At 38.9% G+C, this 22,196-nt stretch overlaps 1 protein-coding gene across 2 annotated transcripts in view; it reads right to left on the minus strand.

The window, feature by feature from the left end:
- The window catches only part of NFKBIE (NFKB inhibitor epsilon), a 35,080-nt gene that overhangs the window by 3,826 nt on the left and 9,058 nt on the right, over nucleotides 1-22,196 (minus strand). Inside the window, exons 1-5 of one of the 2 annotated variants that reach the window (XM_032215447.1) lie at nucleotides 13,425-13,518; nucleotides 5,433-5,535; nucleotides 3,198-3,426; nucleotides 3,005-3,093; nucleotides 1,291-1,539 (exon numbers count right to left, since the gene is read on the minus strand). In XM_032215447.1, coding sequence (XP_032071338.1) covers nucleotides 1,291-1,539; nucleotides 3,005-3,093; nucleotides 3,198-3,426; nucleotides 5,433-5,535; nucleotides 13,425-13,456 — 702 coding nt within the window. In that variant the 5' untranslated portion in view covers nucleotides 13,457-13,518. Of the gene's footprint in view, nucleotides 1-1,290; nucleotides 1,540-3,004; nucleotides 3,094-3,197; nucleotides 3,427-5,432; nucleotides 5,536-13,424; nucleotides 13,519-22,196 lie in introns of those variants that run through there. The other variant, XM_032215446.1, reaches the window with a different exon arrangement.

The raw sequence follows: 22,196 nt of genomic DNA on the forward strand, positions 1-22,196 counted from the left end.
TACGCATTGATAGCCTTTCTTTCCTAAAGGAGACTAGGCTTTAATGTTTTATTTCCCTAAACTACCTAAGAGGTGAAGTAAGGCAGGCAACATGCCAGCAAATAACTAAAGGTCACCATTGGAAGTAACAGGAATCAATCTCTCTTAAGTACAATGCAGAAGTCTATCCATTCTATCATAGAAGACACCAGAATGGCCCTGGTCTCTGCAGTGGGTTGTGATTCATAGCAGGAATCTGTGCATGTAGGCTAAGGGTGCCCAATGGCCTTTGATTTCCATTTCTATCCATTGTCTATATATTAATAATGAAGACAAACACTATTCAGCTTCAGAGTAAAATCTGGTACTCAATTTGACATACATGGAGTTCTGGTTTGCTTAGATCCTCATCTTCCTGATGTAGGAAGGACATCAGTTATCATCCTGATTCATTGCAGCACAATTGATGAAGTCTGCCTATCCTGCCTTGCTTGGAACTGAAAGACGTTACAATGATGCCAAAGCAGTAACAACCCCAAGGCAGATTAGCCAGTTTAGCAGCTCCTCCCTGCACGTAGCCTTTAAGATTAAGATCAGATGGATGTGAACTGCAATTTGGCAAATCAAAGATGCAAGGATCATCATGGAAACAGAGACAAGTGCAGTTACCAGAACTCCCAATTCTTGCCTTTTCGCTAAACATCATGTGCCGAAACTTAAGAATTGCACAATACAACTTGTATCTCTGCCTTACCTTCAGATTGGGAGTAGGCAACCTATAGCTAATTAGCTTCCCAGCACCCTGGAAATGTGCAGATGAAATTCAGGGGCAAAATAGCTGCATTCTAAAGGTGAGAGGTTTTGCAATTAACATTGGGACTGAGAACCTTCTAGGAAGGATACTGCTTCTATTTTCTTTCTGAAAACCATTCAAATACCATTCAAAATTGACATTTTTTTATATTCCCATTTTTTGGCCTTGGGGTTGGTGTTTAGTGTGGGAATAGAAAGCCTCTCAGAGTTAGGTGGTGCTATCCCTTGCTTTTAACCCCTTTAGCCTCCAAATTACTTTCTAAAAAATGACCAGCTCCCTTTTCCAATTCTTAACATCCCTTTCAACAGGCCAAATATTTAAATACTCCATTTTGTGTTGTCACTGGGTGGCTTCTTGCCTTCTAGAAAATAGATAGACTGAAGTTGGCTTCCAGATTCTCAAAATGATGCCCATCCTTATTTGGCACCTGATTCAGATTACTTAGCTCTTGCCTATAGAGCCTGATCTATTGCAAGTCATTCCAGAAAAACTCTCACATCATCATTGCCATCTGCCAGATCTTGAGCTGTCTCATTTTCCATATTCCGCAGTAAGGTATCTGCTCCCGAATGGCACAGGATTGCAGCAATGGCAGCATCGTTCCTGCCTACAGCCAGGTGCAGTGGGGTGCAGCCATTGTACATTTGAGAATCCACCTGGGCCCCCCATCGCAGGAGGTGCTTCACAGCCATCTCATCATGATTTTCCACTGCCAGATGTAGGGGTGTCTTTCCACTCGTGCCATCCTGAGAGAGCAAGAGACAGGGGGGTCAATTATTTCACGAGATTTCATGAGCAAAATTCCATAGAACATACCTCTTTCTGTGTAGATACAGTAAGAAACCAAGTGTCAGGCTTTTCCTATTGCAAAAGCCTGACACTCCTTAGCCTTTGAGTAAAAAGGATAGCAGTGAAAGCCAGTTCCAAACACAAATAAGAGAAGGGAAAGTTCTTTCCTGGGCCATGGTGCATCTGAGTAATTCAAACAAAATAAGAGAAAGAGAAAGTTCTTTTCTGGGCCATGGGGCACCTGAGATACAAGCAGTTTGCTGAAATCTAGAAGAGCCTAGGGAGGAATCACACTGGCGTAGCAGTTCCTAAATCAGAGTCTGAGCATTCTCTTCCTGAAGATGCAAAAACTGAACAAGGAGCTCTGAAGTAATCAGGATTGTACATAATTCTGAAATGGTCATGGCTCCTTGGAATTGATATTGACTCCTGGGAAGTAGGATCATGTGGATGATCGTCATTTGGTTAGCAGCAATGCAGAACTGATTTTTATTGCTTTGTTCCAGGATGTTTCTTTCTTGTTGTTGATATGTTTGTTGGTGTCCCAGTCATCTCCACAGCCAGGCAACCTCCCAGCCTGCTCTGACCCTGTTTAGCTTTCTAAAATCAATATTCTGTTGATGGCACATAATCACTAACTAAATTCAAATTTCATTCTAAAGGTTTTATCATGTAAGTTTAAAAGTTATCCTGTTTCATTTGCACAACGGAAAGGAAGAGAAGATAGGCAAAGCTACGGCTCATTTTTTTCCCCTTTTGTTCAGTTATGTCCAATTCTCAGTGTCTCCTGGATAAGTTCCTGAAATTTAATTGGCAAAGAATTTAAAAAATGGTTTGCCATTGCCTCCTTCCTAGGGCTGAGAGAAAGTGACTTGGGCCCCAAATCATTCAGCTGGTTTTGTGCCCAAGGCAAAACTAAAAATTCGTGGTTTCCTAGTTTCTTAGCCTGATATTTTAACCACTATATCAAACTGGCTCTCACATAGGCACGTTAGCTTTCTTGTATCCCTTCTCCCCACTTTTGGAGATTTTGGAATAGCACTCCCTATATTTTTAGTATTAGATTTAGCCATTCCAATACTGTCAAGCACCCTGGAAGTCAGGAGATTCAGGCAATTCAAATGAATATAAAGATTTATTGCAAGCTTAAATTCGCTGTAGGAATCTGACCAACTAATGGTCAAGAGAAATGAATGGGGGATTAGAAAGGCATTTGAAGGTAGGCTGGACTTAGATCACTTAGGAGTACATAGGGACTTGTGACTTATGACACTTTTGACGTGTTGGGTTCAGCTGGGTGATCTACATCTACTTCTTATTTTTAAATTCTGCAGCCTGCCAAATTTTCTGCTAAGTAAGAAATTTTCAGAATTGACATATAGTATATCAGAGATGGAGCTCCGCTCAACGTCCCTAACTTACTTGCACATTAATGTCAGCTCCATTCTGCACCAATAACTCCATCAGTTGAAGGTTCCCTTTCAAGGTGCTGATGTGAAGACACGTTAAGCCTGGAGGGAGAAAAATAAAACCCAAATAGCTCAAGAAACCTGTTGCAAATGAAGCACCGACTTTTAACACTCATCAGACACAATCACACCACACACTCCTTTACCTTGCCAATTCTGGAGCTGCAGATCTTGTACAGTTTTTCTAGTCTGCATCTCAGAGACTGGTTTCTTCAGAAGCAGCAACAGCTCAACACATTCCAGACTCTGCCGCTCACAGGCCAAGTGCAGAGCAGTATTTCCATTGCGGTCTTGCAGTGCTGTGTTCACCCCTTTCAGAATTAGTGCTTCCACCACTTCGAACTGCTCCAAATACACAGACAAGTGAAGTGGAGTCTGCAAATGGCAAAAAGAAAAAAAGAGAAAAAAGAGGAATGTGGGCTGGAGAAGAGTGGAGCGGCAAGGAAAGTATGCAAATAAATCTAACAAACAAACAAATTTGGATTCACTTGGATTTTAACTGCATCACAAGAAATAAAAAATTCAGCAGTGATGCAAGGTTTAGCATGCTGAAAATAAGGAAGGAGAGCAAGTGGACAATGCCTAGAAGACAATCCTCTAAATACAGCACTTGGTCCTTAATAGAATATCTAGGGATTAGAAGGTGTCCATGCTCATAATTGGTTCTTTATTCCTTCCTCTGATTGGCAAAGGACAGAAAAATCTATTCAGAATAAGAATATTTTAAATATCCAAATAATGAATAAAGCTGATAATCTAAACAAAATCACAATAAAAAATGATTATCTTCTGTAATATGAGGCACTGATGATCAAGATTTTTTTTTTGGACACGCCAGGGATCTAAAGCAGATTTTCTTTATCATTTTTGGTTCTTAAATTATATTAAATTATATTCTACACTGATGTGCTATGTAATTGTCAACAAACAAGAGGTTATCAGACGCCTGAGATTTGTAAAGTTATTTTTTTGTGCTATTTCAAGAAATTTACAATCTGAGTATTTGTAATGTATACTCAGGTTATTTAGTAGCTGCTAAAATAAATATACTTGTACAATACTAGAAATCAATATAAGCAATTTGTAGATGGATTAATGAAGGTTTAGTACTGGTTTTACAATTAATTTATTTATCCAGTGGTCAGTGGTCAGCATAGCTCAGATAATAATGATAAATTTAATCAAAAGGGTTATTAACTAAGAAATAAAATTCCAATTAGGATACAGAAACATATTTTTTTGCTATTTTAGATATTCTATTTTAAGAAGCAAAATAAGGAGCCAGTGTCATCTTAAATAATATAGATTAAATAATTTGGAGTATCCTGGTGAAAAAAATTATTAATTGGTTTAAATTTCAGAAGGTACAAAATCCTGGAAGAAAATGAAGGGCCTATACAAGCTTTCAATTCTGTCTTACATTGGAGGGTTTTTTTTGGGGGGGGTGTTGGGGGGGGATGCTATACACTTTACTGATGCAGATGCATATCTGTATATTTTGATGATTGCTTATGTGCCATCAAGTCATTATTTTTGAATCCTACCAACCAGTATTCTCATCCCAGTTCTTATCTGGATTTCCCTTTTTATTATATATTTATTATTTTATTTATTATTTTATTTATTATTTTATTTATTATTTTATTATTTTATTTATTATTTTATTTATTTATTTATTATTTATTTATTATTTATTTATTTATTAATTATTTTATTTATTTATTTATTAGACTTATGTACCGCTTCATAGGGCTTTCAGCCCTCTCTAAGCGGTTTACAGATTTTTAGCAAATTGAGTCAGCAAATTGCCCCCATAGTCTGGGTCCTCATTTCACCCACCTCGGAAGGATGGAAGGCTGAATCAACCTTGAGCCGGTGAGATTTGAACCGCTGAACTGCAGATAACAGTCAGCTGAAGTGGCCTGCAGTACTGCACCCTAACCACTGCGCCACCTCGGCTCCTATAATTAGACCCGAGTTTTGAACTTGTAGCCCTCCTTGAAGAGACACAAGTTGTTGTATTATTTATTTAATTAATTCTCCCCGCCTCCAATGATTTGGGGGGGGCTTACAATTAAAAAAAATACGCTGCACTTAAAATACTAAAAACATTTTAAAACAATCGAAACAGAATGTTTTTGTCTGTTAAGGAGATCGTTAGCTTCTTGGCATAAGAAATAATATAACAAAATCCCAGAATGTTACAGTGAAGCAGAGTAGATCTTTATGTTTAAATCGCTTTTAGAGTATAGACAAAAATATTTACTTAGCATCAAGAGCACTTTAACAACCAGCCTTAGATTATTACCACACTGCAACTTGCTCTCCTCCAGCTAGAATAGAAGAAACCCTGATCCTTCTTCATGTCTCTTACCACCTACTTGGAATAAATCATTCTGGAATTCCAAAACCTCCACAGGCATTTGGGCAATGCAGAAGGACGCAATAGATGGCACACAGTGGATGATTGCCAGGTGCAGTAACCTGAGAGGGAAAAAGATTAGTCATGCCAACCTGTAAAAATAAAGAATGACTTCCCTTCAAGCAAAGAAAGCATTCCTATGTAGCAAAACCACAATTGCTCATTTATGTTTAGCTTTTAGAAGTAACTTGCTTATTGGAAAATTGAGTTCAAAGTTACAACTGCACTAAAAAAAAGTAACTAATGACCATTTTTCGCATTTATGACTCTTGCAGCATCCCCATGGTCACATGATTTACATTTGGATGCTTGACAGCTGATTCATACTTATGACGGTTGCAGTGTCCCAGTGACATGCAATCCCCTTTTGCAACCTTCTGACGAGCAAAGTCAATGGGGAAACTAGATTCACTTAACTGTTGCTAATTTAACAGCTGCAATGATTCACTTAATAAATGCAGCAAGAAAAGTCGTAAAATGGGACAAACTTAATAAATTTTTCACTTAGCAACATAAATGTTGGGCTCAATTGTTGTCATAAACTTTTTGATGGATCAAAAAGTGAGGCACACATTCTTAACAACTGCCTCACCAACTTAATCAAAATTGCCATAAAATAAATGCAGGGCTATCAATATTCAAATGCAAGCCAAATATCTGTTTGCTTTTAAAGCACGCAAACAGATAAAGAGGTCGGGTTGGATGAGTTCAAAGACGGGCAGCAAAATTAAGTAATGCCATGCAGAAAGGTTCCCTTACATTATTTCAACTAGATCCCAATCAATCTGATCTAAAAGAGAATTTTATTTCAAAGAAGAAAAAAAGTTTAGTAAAGTTTCCATCACTGAAGATTGGTATTCTTGCACTTACGGAATAACAACATGGCTAAGGAGTATTTTTGAATATACAATTCTTCATAGTAAATCGTCTTTACAGTGATCTTTAGCTTTCCTGATTATTGTTTAGTAATTATATTTTAACAGAAAAACATCACAATGAATAGTCTTTTTTACAGATTGGGAAATTGATTGAGCAGCCACCCAGGAGACTCCAGAGTAAGGAAAGAGGTGTAACAGAAACCAGTTAGTCCAGTGAAACCCTTTAGCATGCCCAACAATAAAACTGCAACCAAGAGAAAATGCAAGAGAAAATTTCAGCCTTCCCCAAAATATTGTAGAAAAAGAATATTTAGAAAAACAAAACAAAAAAAGAAACTGCAAAATGGTTATAACCCTGGATTGATTTAAGGCATGTGTGGGAGGGATTCAGATTTCTTCAACTTCCTTACAAGTGACATCAAGCTCTCCTCCAGTGAGAAAAGGCAAGAGAAGAAATGGTGGTACAGACACATCTACATTTCCCAGTTATTATAAAATAGCTGAACAGGGAACAAGTTTCAGTCAAAGTACTGTAGCAAGGCTGGATTCCGAAGCTTTACAGGAATTCTGGTTTTCCCACTCTATCATAGTTACTCAGAGAAGGGCAGATGGCAAAGGCAGTACCAAAAGCTACATCTTCATCAAGGATGTCAGTGTATTAAGAGCAAATGATGGTGGTGGTACTATTCTTTTCTCTTTTTTTTTTTTTTTAAAAACAAAACAAAACACTTGGTACAGAGTGTCCCTAGATTTCGTTGTTTCGTTTTGTTATCTAGAGATTGCATTTCGGAAAGAAAGCTGGATACTATTCCGCTCCAAACTGCCTTCCCTGCCTTCCAATATGGTAGTGAGGCTACTTGTGCCACCCGGAAGCAGGCACCATTTTGGAATAGACCAATTATTAGACTAATTGGGCCAAGCTTTTATGGAGGTTGAGCAGGATGTGTAGAACCCAACAGGGTGAGAAAGCATATTGTAATTGTATGAATTAAATGGAAAATGTGTGTGTGTGTGTGTATGTATGTATGTATGTATGTATGTGTGTGTGTGTATGTATACATACACACACACACACACACACACACACATATATATATATATATAACAAATGTAACAAAGGCAACAGTAAAAATATTGGGTTTCTGTCTGGATGGTCTCTTGTGACGAGCCGATAGACAGAGAATGGAAGCAGTTAGCTTCCTCCCATATTTGGGCATACCAGAGGTTATGACACTAATTACATACATACATACATACATACACACACATATACATATACATACATACATACATACATACATACATATATTTGTGTTTGTATGTATTTTTTTGTGTGTGTGTGTGTATGTGTGTGTATGTATATATATATATATGTATGTATGTATGTATGTATGTTGTATTTGTGCTGATAATACACAAATGCACAAATACAACAAATGTAACAAAGGCAACAGTAAAAATATTGGGTTTCTGTCGTGATGGACTCTTGTGACGAGCCGATAGACAGATAATGGAAGCAGTTAGCTTCCTCCCATAATTGGGGAATACCAGGGGTTGTGACACTAAATATATATATATGTATGTATATATATGTATATATATATATACACACACACACAAACAAACATATACACACACACAAATTTCCATTTTATATGCATATTTTACTATTTAAAGCCAGTTCTGTTCATTTTCTTAGCATAAGGTACCAATAGTCATTATAATAATTGTAGATATTGAATGCTAATATCCTTTTATAAACACACTTTTACAATATTTAACATGGAACTGAACTCATGAAAACTCAGCTGAATCCTGTATATACAATGCCACAAATTGAGACAGTTGCTATTAAAAGAATAAAAAAACATGAACAACACCTGCAGATTAGAAGATAGTTATTTGAATAAGAAAATGAAAAGCAAATAAGGATGCACACTGTACAAGACTTGTTGTACAAGATTCAGAAGGACCTAATATGGCTAATAAATCTATGCGATATCTAATATTTTCAGTTTTTTAAAAATGAGTATTTAGCTAGTAGCAGAAGAAATAATAAATGACTACAACTGAAACAGAACTAAATTACTGCCTAATCAGACAGTCTAGAGGGAGGGGGGGAAACTTTGTAATCTTTTTAATATAGAAGTTATACCAAATATTAGCTAAAGTGGCTAAATAAAATGAGTTGGTTTAAAAAACAATGGTTATTTTTAAAAAAATCACAATTGTTTCCTATCTCCAGAAATAATTTCAGAATCAATGCAAGATGCAATATTAGCATATTAATATATATGCCAATGTATGTATGCCATCTTTTTAAAAAAGGACATTAATATTAATTTGTTTCATATAACATTTTCTTTTGGAAGTTAACCAACTTTACAAAGATCACGATGCCCTTGCAAGCGGGTGCTTAAAATCAAAGATTCGTTTTTACTGTATGTTTTTAAGCCCTTTGGTGGTCCAAGGCATGTTAAAAAAGGGTGGGTGGGATTTCCATAGAAGGCAGTGGAAAGAGCTGAGCAGCTTTATTTGCAGTTGCTGAAAAGAAGAAGGAGGGCCAGTCCTCACAAGCAATCCGCTGCGTAGCCATAGTATGGGCTTTTTTCTTTCTTTTTGAGCTGTGCACAACAGCATGAATGCTCTGCTCCATAAATAGAGTGGCTGCAGTTCAGGCAACCAGCCTGGGGGAAGCCCAAGGTCACATGGTGTGGGGAATTTCCTTGCCCACACGGTTGCCTCAGCAACAGGATGAGGAGGCCAAAAAGCAGCCAATGCACAGCTGTTTTTTCCAGTCACACAAATTGCTGGGGGAAGAGACAGGTTACTTTGCTCTGTCAGTAGCATCTCCTTTGGCGGTGCTGAGGTTTTACAAGACTGCATTGAAAATTTAATCCTCAATTCATAGACAACGGCTTGGGTTTTTTTTTTTTAATTGCATAGCTACTGTCTTTTGCCCTAGAAGCTTGTGGTGTTTGTCACACAGCTACACATGTCTCTAGGACAGCCTCTCTGGGGTTAAAGGAATAAAAACAGAAACCTTTTTTTTAAATTAATAGTTGGCAATTCCGATTGTTCTGTCAATTTCAGAGGTGGTATTCTATCGGTTCGGACCGGTTTGCCCGAACCGGTAGCGGAAATCGCAGGCGGTCTTGACCACCCGCCCTGGTTCTATGACATCCCATTTAGGCCCTTTTTTTGCCAAAAGTGCATACGCGGAAGGCTGAGTGCATGCACATCAGTGGTGGGATTCAGCCAGTTCGCACCTGTTCGGGAGAATCGGTTGTTAACTTTCTAAGCAGTTCGGAGAACAGCTGTTGGAAGAAATCTCATTCTGTTTTTTTCCACTTTACAGGGCTAATCCTGTAAGGAAGGCAGGAAGGAAACATTCTGGTGTTGTTTCTAGCCTAATCTTTATTGCCTTGCTTACAGAAACTGCTTCTCCAGTTAACCCTTATTATATTGTAACAGCTAAGACGAAGCATCCATCGGCGTGAGTGACATTGAATTGGCCATGTCCACACGGTCACATGACTACCGAGCTACGCCTACCCAGATGGTCATTAGGGCAGAGAACCGGTTGTTAAATTATTTGAATCCCACCACTGATGCACATGCACTCACATCTGCAAACCAGTAGGGAAGGTAAATGAATACAACTCCTGCAATATGTTAGGACTGGTCTGCCAATCCTCTCAGTGATCTTCTCAGGTGCATGTGAAGCAGATGATCAATGGAAAACTAGCTAAGAAAATAAAATAAAAAGGCAGGATAGTAAAAGAGAAGCTTATGTGGATTACTTTTCTAGCTAAGTGAACCCACTTCAATCTGGAGTTTTCCAGAAGATGGACAATAATTCCCAGAATTCCCTGCCAGCATTCGTCTCTCCTATGCTGCATGGTAATTGTAGTCTAACATATTTGAAGGAATCTGGGCTGGTTTTAAGAACGCCTTCCCAAATTTGCTTTAAAGTTAATTTACTACATAATAGGAATATTTAACATAATTGCATTCTACTATGTTATCACTTGGAAGGAAGAAAAAAAAGAAGAGAGTCCACCCTTATACTTTTTGTGACTACTAGGCAATGGAACAGGTAGCCATTTACAAGCTTGGCTGAAAGAAATTGCCAAAAGGAAAACATTTTTAAAACCACAGCTCAGCTTCACTCACATATACCATCTGCAAGTTTTGAAACTGCTTTCCAGATCAACAAGTCCTTTATGTGAACTACTAACTTCTCAAACATGCTACATAACACCTTAAATAAATATAGCAAAGAGGCACACAGGTTAAATTTACAGACCATTTTTTTCTAATTTGTCGTTTATCTGAAAAGCAGGGTGATATGCAGCATAGGCGTAGGGATATAGTTTACAACATCACACTATGCTTTTATCATTATTTTTCATTGCAGAAGCAGTACAGGGATAGAAATGACACCAGAAACAGGAAGACAATGGTTGAGATAAAGTTGCTCTAACTGAGAAAACTCAGGGTCAAATCCCTTCTTAGTTATAAAGTCTCCAGGTGATCTGGGATCAGTCATTCTCTCGACTTAGTAGATTTCACCCAAAAATTGTAGGGCTAAATAGGGAAGTAACAGTGGGATGGGGGTGGGGAGGACCAAGAACAATTATCATGTCTCTTATTCTTGTACGATATGTATTTATTATTTGTCCAAGTAGTAAATATAATTTGAGCAGGTCCTGTCTTTCAAATAATGCAAACAGATAGGCAGAGTGAATCCTTCCATTGAGTCTAATCAAGCAGCTTTCGCAGCATATTGAAAAAGGAAAAGAAAAGAAGTCTTGAAAACAATGTTTTGGAAAACCAGAGGCAAGATGATATAAGTGTATATCTCCATGAAAGGGGACTCATCTTTTAAATCAACCTTGGCAAAGACTTGTGGACTTCAACTCACAGAATTCCTCAGTCAGCAAAGCTTTGCTGGCTGAGGAATTCCGGGAGTTGAAGTCCCAAGCCTTAAAGTTGCCAAGGTTGAAGACCCCAGTTTTAGATCAACTTCAAGTCTCGTGAACTGACCTAATTAAGTTTTATTTTTAATACAATGTTCCATTATCATGACAGGAATCATTTGGCTCTCCATCATACGATCCAAGGAAAACTATAGATAGAGGAAAAACTAATATGAAACAGAAATTCTTAAAACAGCAATAACTCATTTTCAACAATGTTCCTGAGCAGCTTTTTCAGAAAAAAATAGGACCAAAATTGACATGAGAAGTTTTAATACCCCTGCAGCATATTGTGTCAATCAGAGACTTATCAGAGCTAAAAACTGCCTAGGAAACTAAATTAGTCAGAATAAGGGTGACTGGGGAGGGCACATTCTTATTTAGGAGGAGGCAAGGACAGAAATGGACAGAGCAGTTATGCAAAGTTAGCAGGGTTGAATTATGCACATTCTTGAAACGGGGGTTTTCTGGGGTTTAGCGGAAGGAAAACTTTAGTTCATTGGTTTGCTTGTTCCAAACCTATTTTAAGTGTACTTATGTCTCCCATCCCACAATGGTAAAACAAAATGATCTTGGGTTTTCAGTAATTGTACCACTAATATTCAGCAGTGCTGTTGGTGGGAGTTTAAGGAACCATAAAAAAGGACTCTGTGCTTTGCATTAAAATATTCTCAAACCGAATCAAAGCTAAAATTATACTAGATATGATGTTCCTTTTTAGATAGCTAGATATTTTTATTAACATTTTTGGAAGTAAAGTAAAAGCTGATATAAACTAAGAGAAAGAAAAGAGAAAAATCAAAGAGAAAATTAAAAGTGCAAGAAAGAAAGAAAAATAGAAAAGAAAGAAAGAATATACCAATTAGTTGTTTTGGGGCTTCTAATTAATGGAAGTTATAAGTACAGTTGTAAATTTACCTCTTACTCTATGATTACAACATATCTCTCTTCTTTTGATTATCTATCCTGCCTAATCATCAGAACCATAAACCATGAGTTCATTTTTTTTCTATTTCACTCACGAAGTCTTTAAGGAATTTTCAGTCAGCAGTAAAGATAAATGTTGTCTCTTCTCTAACTAAAGAAGTTACCGTATTTATCGGCGTATAACACGCAGTTTTAAAACTAAAATTGCAAGCTTAAACCCTGCCTGCGTGTTATACGCCGATACTGCGTGTTATACGCCGGGTCCCAAACTGCCTGCTCCAGCTGATTCACCGGCGCCCATGATACTCATAGAAGTGCAGCATCCATTTCATGGCAGCGTCGGCGGCTCTCCAGCTACCCTGCCTGATATAACCCCTACCTTGCAGCAGTGGCGGCAGCTCTCCAGCCACCTGCTGTTCGCTTTAACCCCATCATTGAACAAGCGGCGGCTGGAGAGCCGCCCGCTGCCTGATTTAACCCCATCCTAGCAGCAGCGGCTCGCAGCGGCCAGAGAGCCGCCCGCTGCCTGTATTTTTTCTCCATCATTGCGGGTGCTTACCTTCCCGCCCGCCTGCTCTCTGGTCCCAAGTGTACGCGCCGGCATTCTCCCAATCAGCTGTGAGTCCGCAGCCGCCCGCGCTGCTGTTTTAAAGGCTGCTCCTCAGGACCCTCCGAGGCCACCGTACTTCTGACGAGTGACGTCCCTGACGTTACGCTGAGGACGTTACTCGTCAGCGCAATTAAAGAGTAACCTGAGTCTGCTAGCGACACAGGCCAGGTACTGTGGTGAAAACAAAAACATATAGAAATAGGGGTTTATGTGGGGGGGGCTTGTTATGTGGCGCAGGGGGAAAGAGTATGTGATATGGGGGGTGGGGTTATATGGTACAGGTGGTATCAGGACTATGTGGTACAGGGGGATTAGGTTGTACAGGTGGATCTGGGGGGGGATTAGGTGGTACAGGGGGATCAGAGGGGGGAAAATGATGTGACAGAAGAGGGTGGGGAAGTAATTCATGTTCTAATGTTATAAATTTTAATCCAACATTAAGTTCCGAGCTTCCAAGTCATTTATTTTTAATGAAAAAAAATTTTACTCAAATTTTTGTGTTAAAATGGGGGATGCGTGTTATACGCCGGTGCGTGTTATACGCCGATAAATACGGTAATTTATCCATCTGTGCAAGTTCTATCATCTTCACCAACCATTCCTCCCTTGTAGATAGTGTTGAGCCTTTTCACGCTTAAGCAAATAATACTCTTGCTACACCTGAGTTATATAAAAACAAAGTTCCCGTGACTTTTTTCTGATTGTACTGTATGTCCATTAGAGCAGGGAATTTCCAAAGCAATTTGAAGTGAACTTTAACCACTGACTCCTTTATCTGACAATGCAATGCAAGAAAAACAGGATTCTATGACTTCTCCAGCATACTAATTCAATTAGCAAGACTGGCCAGCTCTGCTTTAAAAGACTTGGCCCACTGCAAGCTTGGGGGGGATTTAAAGGGGGAAGCAGGTTAGGAACAAGCCAATGTGATGCTATAGTAGTTAAGACTACAATTAGTTAAATCTATAAGTTAACTAGGCCTTGGAGATTCTTCATTCTTGAAAGTCACTGACAGCATATTCTCTTCTCTCTCTCTCTCTCTTTCTCTCTCACGTGCATGCTCACACATTCACTCTCTCCCCATCCCTCCCTCCATCTCTCTCTCATCAGACAAGCAATTGAGAAATATGGAATCCATGCAGATGTATAGGTTCCATATGTTTCCTCTTTCTCAAACTTCAGGATGAGTGGAAAAGATGAGGGTTCCACCACAAAACCGCGGTAGACAATTGCGCGCTCGACAAAAGCGCGTACATGACATCATCACAGCACGACGAAAACATCGCGCTGTGAGCAGTAAATTTAAAATTAAAGCGAAAACCTTACCCTAACCCCCCCAAACCTAACCCTAAACCTAACCCTAAACCTAACCCTTAACCTAACCCTAAACCTAACCCTAAACCTAACCCTTAACCTAACGCTAAACCTAACGGTAACCCTTAACCTAACGCTAAACCTAACCCTAATGCTTAATGTAACCCTAAACCTAACCCTAACCCTTAACCTAACCCTAACCCTAACCCTTACCTTTATGTGAATTGGCTTGCTTTAATTTAATTTTAATTTTATTTATTTTTTAATTTTTTTCGTCGTGCTGCTGATGACGTCAGGTACGCGCTTTCGTCGAGCGCGGTTTTGTTGACCACGGTTTTGGCGGGTCACGAAAGATGAGATCCAAGCATCTGGTTAAATTACAAGTCTTTCTGGAACAGAAGCCCATCTCATGCAACTCTACCAAATGGTTTTCCTAACATGTTCTTTAAAAAATAAGTGGCTCTACAATTTCTACACAGCACAGCACAATTTGAAAATGTGTGGACTTCAATTCCCAGCCAGCCTTGCTGACTGGGGAATTCTGGGAATTGTAGTCCATACTTCTTCAAGTTTCCAGGGATGAAAAATACTGAAATAATCTATATTCAGATTGAAAATGAGCAATCAATAATGTTTTCTTTACTTAACCAAAAAGCAGAACAAGAAATCTAGAATATGTATCTATACCAATATCATATACTGTATGATCCATCCAATAGGCTACCTTCGTCTTACAGGGAAATACCTTCTCCTTTCATGAAACGCTATTCTACCATCTTAAGATTCCACTTTATCATTTGACAATGTGTCTCTCAGGCCTATGAAATCCACATTTGCAAGGCATTAGTATAGTCACTGTCCACTAAAGCATCAGGCTTCTTCTGAAAAAAATACAGAACAAACATTGATCGCAATATATTTCCAACTATTCACCATGATAATTAAATTCCAAGTATTTTCAGCTGACAGAGCATTTCATAAGTGCCAATTCACATGCACAAAAATGTGTCTTCCATAAAGCCCAACATTTTCTTCAAAATATAAATTGTGGAAATCTTTCACTAAGAAAGAAAAAAAATCTTTATATTTCTGATTCTAATTGGCTGGAGAAACAGGACTGAATAGTGGTCTGGCATCAAGTAGTAAAAAATCAGATGGAGGAGAGAGAAATGGATAAGCAGAATTTTAAAAAAAATTATTTATACTTCCAATTTCTAAATCACCCAGTTGCTCAGAGAGCAGCTCTGGACAGCATACAATATAATAATATTATACAATGTATAAAATTGACTTGGAAAAAACAAAAGCATTTAGCACTAGCACTTAGACTTATATACTGCTCCACAGTGCTTTGCAGCACTCTCTGGGTGGTTTACAATGTCAACGTGTTACCTCTAACAATCTGGGTTTTACCAACCTTGGAAGGATGGAAGAACAGTCAAGATCGAACTCCTGGCTGTGGGGAGAATCAGCCTGTAATATTGCATTCTAACCACTGCACCACCACGGCTCCTCCCTAATTAATTAAAATTAATTTAAGATTAACACATTTTTAAAATTATAAATGAAATTTGAAAAAGGTACAAAAATTCAAAGTTGGACACTGAGTATTAGTTAATACAGGTATGGGGGAAGGGTTCTCATGGGGACAGCCACCCCCAGGGTCCCTCATGCAAAGCCGCAGTGCCAGATTTTGACCCCCTTTCAGAAGGCCAAGAGAGTGAGGGTCTGTCTCATCTATGAGGATGGGGGCAGGATATTCCATAATGCAGGGGTGGTAGCAAAGAAGGCTGTCTTCCTAGACCCTGTGATCAACCCCATTTTTAATGGGGTCTCCAGCATATCTTTCCTGCTTAATCGAGTGACAAGGGCTGATATGATGGGGCAAAGCCAGTTCAATTGGAAGCCTGGCTCTATGCCATGTAGGGCTTTGTAGATAATAACCAACATCATATGAATTGGACCTGGAAGCAAACCAGGACCCAGTGCAGTTGGCAGAGGAAGTGTGTTACATGTGCCTTTCTTTGGGCAGCCAATATGGCTTGCGTGGTCCAGTGGTGGGTTTCAAAAATTTTTAGAACCTCTTCTGTAGGTGTGGCCTGATTTGTGGGAGTGGCTTGCTGGCCACGTGACTGGGTGGCAGTGGCTTGCCAGCCATGTGACCGAGTGGGAGTGGCTTGGCAGTCGTGTGACTGGGTGGGCATGGCCAACTTGTAAAATGTGGTGAAACTCACTTAACAACGCTCTTGTTTAACAACCAAAATATTGCCTCAGAAACTCTGGCATTTGAAGCACGCAAGTCTTAAAGCTGTCAAGTTACAAGACCCTTGCAGCCCTAACCCTTTAGAAAAAAAACCCCAGGGGTGTTCAAACTTGACAGCTTTAAGACTTTAAGGTTTAGATAGGACTCTTAGAGGCGGACGGGGCTATTGGTGAGCCAGCCAATCAGTGAGTGGCGGGTAGGGTAAGCGTAGTGCGGACGGGCAGGGGGAGGGAGCTGGAACTGGTTCTAAACAGCACGGTAGATTTGTGGAACCTCTTCTATAGAAGAGGTTAGAACTGGCAGGAACCCACCCCTAGCATGGTCGCACTCTGCACCAATACACTAGAAAAGCAGCTGCACTACCCAGCTGCTTACTTCTCTCTGTGTTTTACAAAAGCAAAAAATACATTTAAAAAAAAACACAAACTTTTCCTTTTGGAAAAAAAACTGGAGATTTTGTTGTTGTTGTTGTTATTTTGTTATATAATAACTTCGTGATTTTATATATTGACAGCAGCAAGACTATTTTATGCACAAAAATGGAAGGACACTTTGATTCCTACTATGGATAAATGCTTGCAGAAGATGATGGAGTTGGCCGAAATGGCCGAAACTGACTATTTTGATGAAAGAAAAGAACATAAGTACTTTTGTTTCCACATGGAGACTGCTTCTGAACTTCATGCTTGATGTGGAAAAGAATGAAAGGTTGATTTGGGGTTTTACCAATTAGATTGATAGATCTTTGCAGAAATGGCTTGTTCATATTATTATGAAAAAGCTAAAAGTTATGATTTGATGTTAATGCCTTATTTTACTGCAACAGAGAGTTGGAAGTCAATGCTTCTCTTCTTTTTTCTTATCTTTCCTCACTTCTCTTTCCCCTTTTCCTCCCTATTGCTTTTCTATTTAATTTTGTATTTTACAGTATTTTATAACTCAATAAAAATGTTAAGCTTTATAAAAGCACATAGATATCTCATGTGTGCAATTACCTAATTTCAAAATACTTTTTTTTTCTAGGAGAACAACTCTAGTTACCATCCAAAACAGAGGACATTTGTTGCCTGAGTAAAATTCATGGGAAAAGTGCATCTGTGGAAAATCCGCAAATTTACACTAAGACAGTGAGTGGGAATGTTCCCGTGCCTGATCAAACATGTCATGAGGCAAGAGAGGGTGGGAGTGAAGCTTCAGCAGCTGCTGTTTACTTGACCTTGCCCTGGATATTACACCGTGAAGTGGGAAGAAAGCGGAACTGCCGATTGTACACCTGCTAGGCTAGGGAATAACCCAGTTGCCGAGCCAAGGTTGAAGCTGTAATTCCGCCCTCCCAAATTGGCTGAGTGAGATGAGAGAACAGAAGAGGAACCCAGTTCCACTATTAGCTCCTCTTTGCTATGCAAAGCTGTTCATGTAATTTTCTCATCACTTTCCATTTCCTTAGCCTAGTGGTATGGAATCCATGTTGATGAATCCAAGAACAACATCTAAATGAAACAGGCAAAGTAGGATGGCATCCATTGTAGTTTCAATCAATTTCCAGAGGCTTTCTGTAGATCAGTTATAATATTATCACTCAGAGATCAAAAAGCGGGCAAAGATAGAAGCCTCCAAATTTATGAAAGGTTACTGGAATTCAATTGAGGCTGGATTCCAAGTCTCATGTATTCCTCTATACCCTTCTATTCTAAGACAATCTACCAACATGCATCTCACTAATATTCAGATTACAAAATAGCAGAGATGCCTTTAGTATTGATATTCAGACAGTAGCTCAGCAATTCTTTGCACAGCATGGTGTATTTCACAATTGAATAGTCTGCAAGAAATGTCAACTTCTTTGTAATAGAACTGGGGTTAGAGGAAGGCAGCCTTAAGGCAAATGGGATCAACCATGTAGAACTTCCTATTGTCTGGGCTACAACACACGGATTAAAATGTTGAGAGAAATAATTCCAACACATCTGGAGATTGGCATATAAGACATTACTAGACTAACGTGTGCAGAATTGGGTGAGATTAAGAAGGCGTGCCCTTTTATTCTGTTAAAAAGTTACAAAATAATATTATAGTAAGTGAGGTATTATTGATTCTGACTGGTTTCTAGGACCTTAGACACAGCCTGTTCTATCACCTACCGTGTTTCCCCGAAAATAAGACAGGGTCTTATTTTCTTTTGACCCCTGAAATAAGTGCTTGGCCTTATTTTCAGGGAGGTCTTATTATTTTTGAGGTGCAGAAGGTGGTGAGCATGGTCACCTCATGGTTGCTACTGTGTCGTAATATTTCCAGAGAGGGCTTATTTTCAGGGGAGGCATTATTTTAGCGCATGCGCGCAAAAGCTTGATTAGGTTTATTATCCAGGGAGGTCTTATTTTCAAGGAAACAGGGCACTATTTCACTCTAACTAGAATAATTGAGCATTAAATTCAGATTGTTTTGAATGCAAGACAAATGTTCTACTGCTCACTTCTGAATTGGCTGAATTCTGTTGGCTTATGTGAGATTAGAAGTACATACAAGCCTTCCTGACATATATGTCCCTAATTGTTTTAGCCTCCAATTCTCATTGACTTTAGCCAACTTGGCCAGTTGACAAGGATGATGGAAGATGCAGGATAAGCAATCTGGAGGGATTCATGTTGGAAATCATATTCTTGCCTCATTATAAACTTTAAAAAATACAAGAAACCACACTACTAAAAGCAGAATATATTATGTGATTCTCCCCAACGTAGACCATGCTAACATTTGAGCTGTTAACAATAAGAATAAGAAAACAAAAGGAAGGAAATATTGAATTTGTTGTTTCAACAATCAGCTCTCTCTCAAAAAAAAAAAGTCAGAAGGGGAATTCCATGCTTCCTTTGTGTTAATTTTTTAAGATCATCATTCTGACCTCTTCTGCAAAGGAATGACATTGTTCAGTAATAACATTTGCAATGTTTTAGTATTTAGAAATTCTTATATCCTAATCAACACTGCTCCCTGCTATTTAAGTTTTGCAGCATTCCTAGAGTTTTACACACCTTTCTAAATAAATAAATAAGCAGTCTCATAATAGCAAGAGATGTATAGCATTTTAGAATACAGGAATCCGAAGGTGAAGACATCAGAAAATTACTTTTACCTTAGGGTCAACAGTACATTTCACCAACGTATTTATGTTCTTCAAATGTCAAAACTATTTCAAGCAGTTTCTGTTCATTATATCCAATATCCTTCTCATATTCTAGAAACTTACATTCAATTTAGCAAAAAAACACATTGGTGTGAAGTTCTAGTGAGGCTAAACAGAGAAATAAATATTTATGAAAAGTGCCTTCATCTTTGTTGGATAATGTGAAAAGAAGGAATTTGAGATAAAATGCAATAACATTAGAAGGTTTAGGAACAGCGTCATATTTGATTTATGGTTGTTGTTTTCAGGAGTATCCTACTTTTTCATATTTTGTTTGTTTATTTATTTATTAAATTTATATGGCGCCTGTCTCACTATACAGAATAACCCTGGGTGGCTTATATCACTATATATTACCATACTACACAATAAATTCTGGGAAACTGCTATACATGCAATTAGACTGCTGATTATTGTCAACAATGAATAACTCTCTAGCCTTATGGGGAATAGTGAGAATTTAATAAGTTTTCTCACTGAGTCACTGCCAATTGTCTAACAAGTAAAGAGATGAAGGGGTATATGCAGCAGGCCTATAAAAGTAGCAGATGTTGGTAATGGTTGTTCTACCAGCCCTGTAAATAGCTTGAGAGTGTAAAGTGTTTGTTTGTGTTTTGCTTAAGAGTCAGTGTTGACTCTTGGTGATAAGTCCCTAAAAGTTTTCTTGGTAACATTTCAGAAGTGGTTTGCCATTGCTATCCACCTAGGGCTGAGGGAGAGGTGCTGGCCCAAGATCACCCACCTCACTTTGTGTCTACGTTTCCTGGTTTCTAGCTCAGTGCCTTAACCACTATATCAAACTAGTTCTCATGGCTATAATTAAGTGTACTAAAACATAATGTAAACTAAAAGCATTTACAGACTCTTCATGCAAGGATTACTGGAGAATTTTAAAGATGGTTGTATAATCTAATCAATTTAACCCAATTTAACATACTGTGCAGGTAAATCTAATGTAGCTTAGACCAGGGGTCTCCAACCTTGGCAACTTTAAGATTTGTGGATTACAACTCCCAGAAAGTTGCCAAGGTTGGGGACCCCTGGCCTAGACCACTGAGCTTTTTAATGTAAAAATATAAATCTGGCATTAAAAAGATTGCATAGTGAAGTCATATTTCTATGGGAAGGATGTTCTACCATGTGAGAGGCCCAAAAAGGAATCTCCCCCCCTTGGTCAATAGCAATACTTTGTAGATGGAAATCTGTGCTAGTCTATGGTGGCCAAAAACACAGGAGGAACCTGATAGCACCTTTCCCAACTAATATGGTTTATTAAAAATATAACTTTTGCTACCTTTGATGAAGTGAGCTGCAGCTCATAAAAGCTTTTCCCTTTTAGTAAATGTTTTTAGTCCAAAAAGCTGCTATCAGGCTCCTTTTGGCATCTATGGAGATCATCATCACCAGATGTTCTTAAGTGTTAAGCACTTATTTAATTTTTTTTTATTAAACTTATATGCCCAGCCATCTGGTCAAAAGTGACTCCAGGTGGACATGAAGACTACAGCACTTACAGATAATGATGCCATAAACCAACCAGGCTTTAGAAACTAGCACCAGCTCCAGTTCAGTTTCCAGTTAAAATCCTGGCAGCCACCCTCTCTAGTAGTTTCCAGACTGATCTGCAAGGGTAGACTATAAAGGGATTGGATCAGGGGTGAAATCTACGGTATTTTTCGGAATATAAGACGCACCAAGATTTTGATGATGCAAATTTTTAAAAAAGGTTATGCACTCTGCAAAATTCTCAAAAACTGCATGTTTTTCACAAAAACGGGCTTGTTTTTTGTCAAAAAGGGGCATGCATAGCCTTTAGGAGGCTTATAGACTGCTCGTGGGGGGAGAACAAGCAAAAACGGTCCATTTTTCACTCATTTTTGCCCTCCCCAGCCCCCAGGAGCACTCTGGAAGCCTCCTAAAAGCTATGCATGGCCATTTTTGCAAAGGGGGCAGGGTTTTGGGAGGCCAAAAATGCTGTATTCAATGTATAAGATGCAACCAGATTTTCACCCTCTTTTTTGAGGGAAAAAGGTGTGTCTTATACTCTGAAAAATATGGTACTTACCTTCACTACTGGTTCACAAATGTGAGCACATGCGCCACCTCCATGCATGTGTAGGACCTTTCCACACATACGCAGAGTGTCAAAAATGGACGTGATGACATTCAAGTGGGTGGGTGGAGCCTGCTACCGGGCGTGCCTGCAAAGGCAGCGGGGGGGGGGGGAATCAGCTGTACCACATGATTTAGATTAGCTGGAAAGTAGGAAATCCTGCTTTCTAACTAATATAAATCACTCGTCACAGCTGATCGTTGGAAATACTGGTTTGACCGAACCAGCAGCTTTTTTTTTACTATTGGTTCGGGCGAACCGGTCTGAACCAGTAGCATTTCACCCCTGGATTGGATGCTAAAAACATGTCTCAAAAATTACATGCATCTTCCAGGCTGCAGGTGGCTATTCACTACAGTAATCCACTCAAGAGGTCACTAAGCTTTGGAACAGTCCAATCATGGTTTGCAGTCAACAGTTTGCAGTCATGGTTATAATCAGTCCGCCTGATA

This window comes from Thamnophis elegans, chromosome 4, assembly GCF_009769535.1.
Source record: "Thamnophis elegans isolate rThaEle1 chromosome 4, rThaEle1.pri, whole genome shotgun sequence".
Taxonomy (NCBI): Eukaryota; Metazoa; Chordata; class Lepidosauria; order Squamata; family Colubridae; genus Thamnophis; species Thamnophis elegans.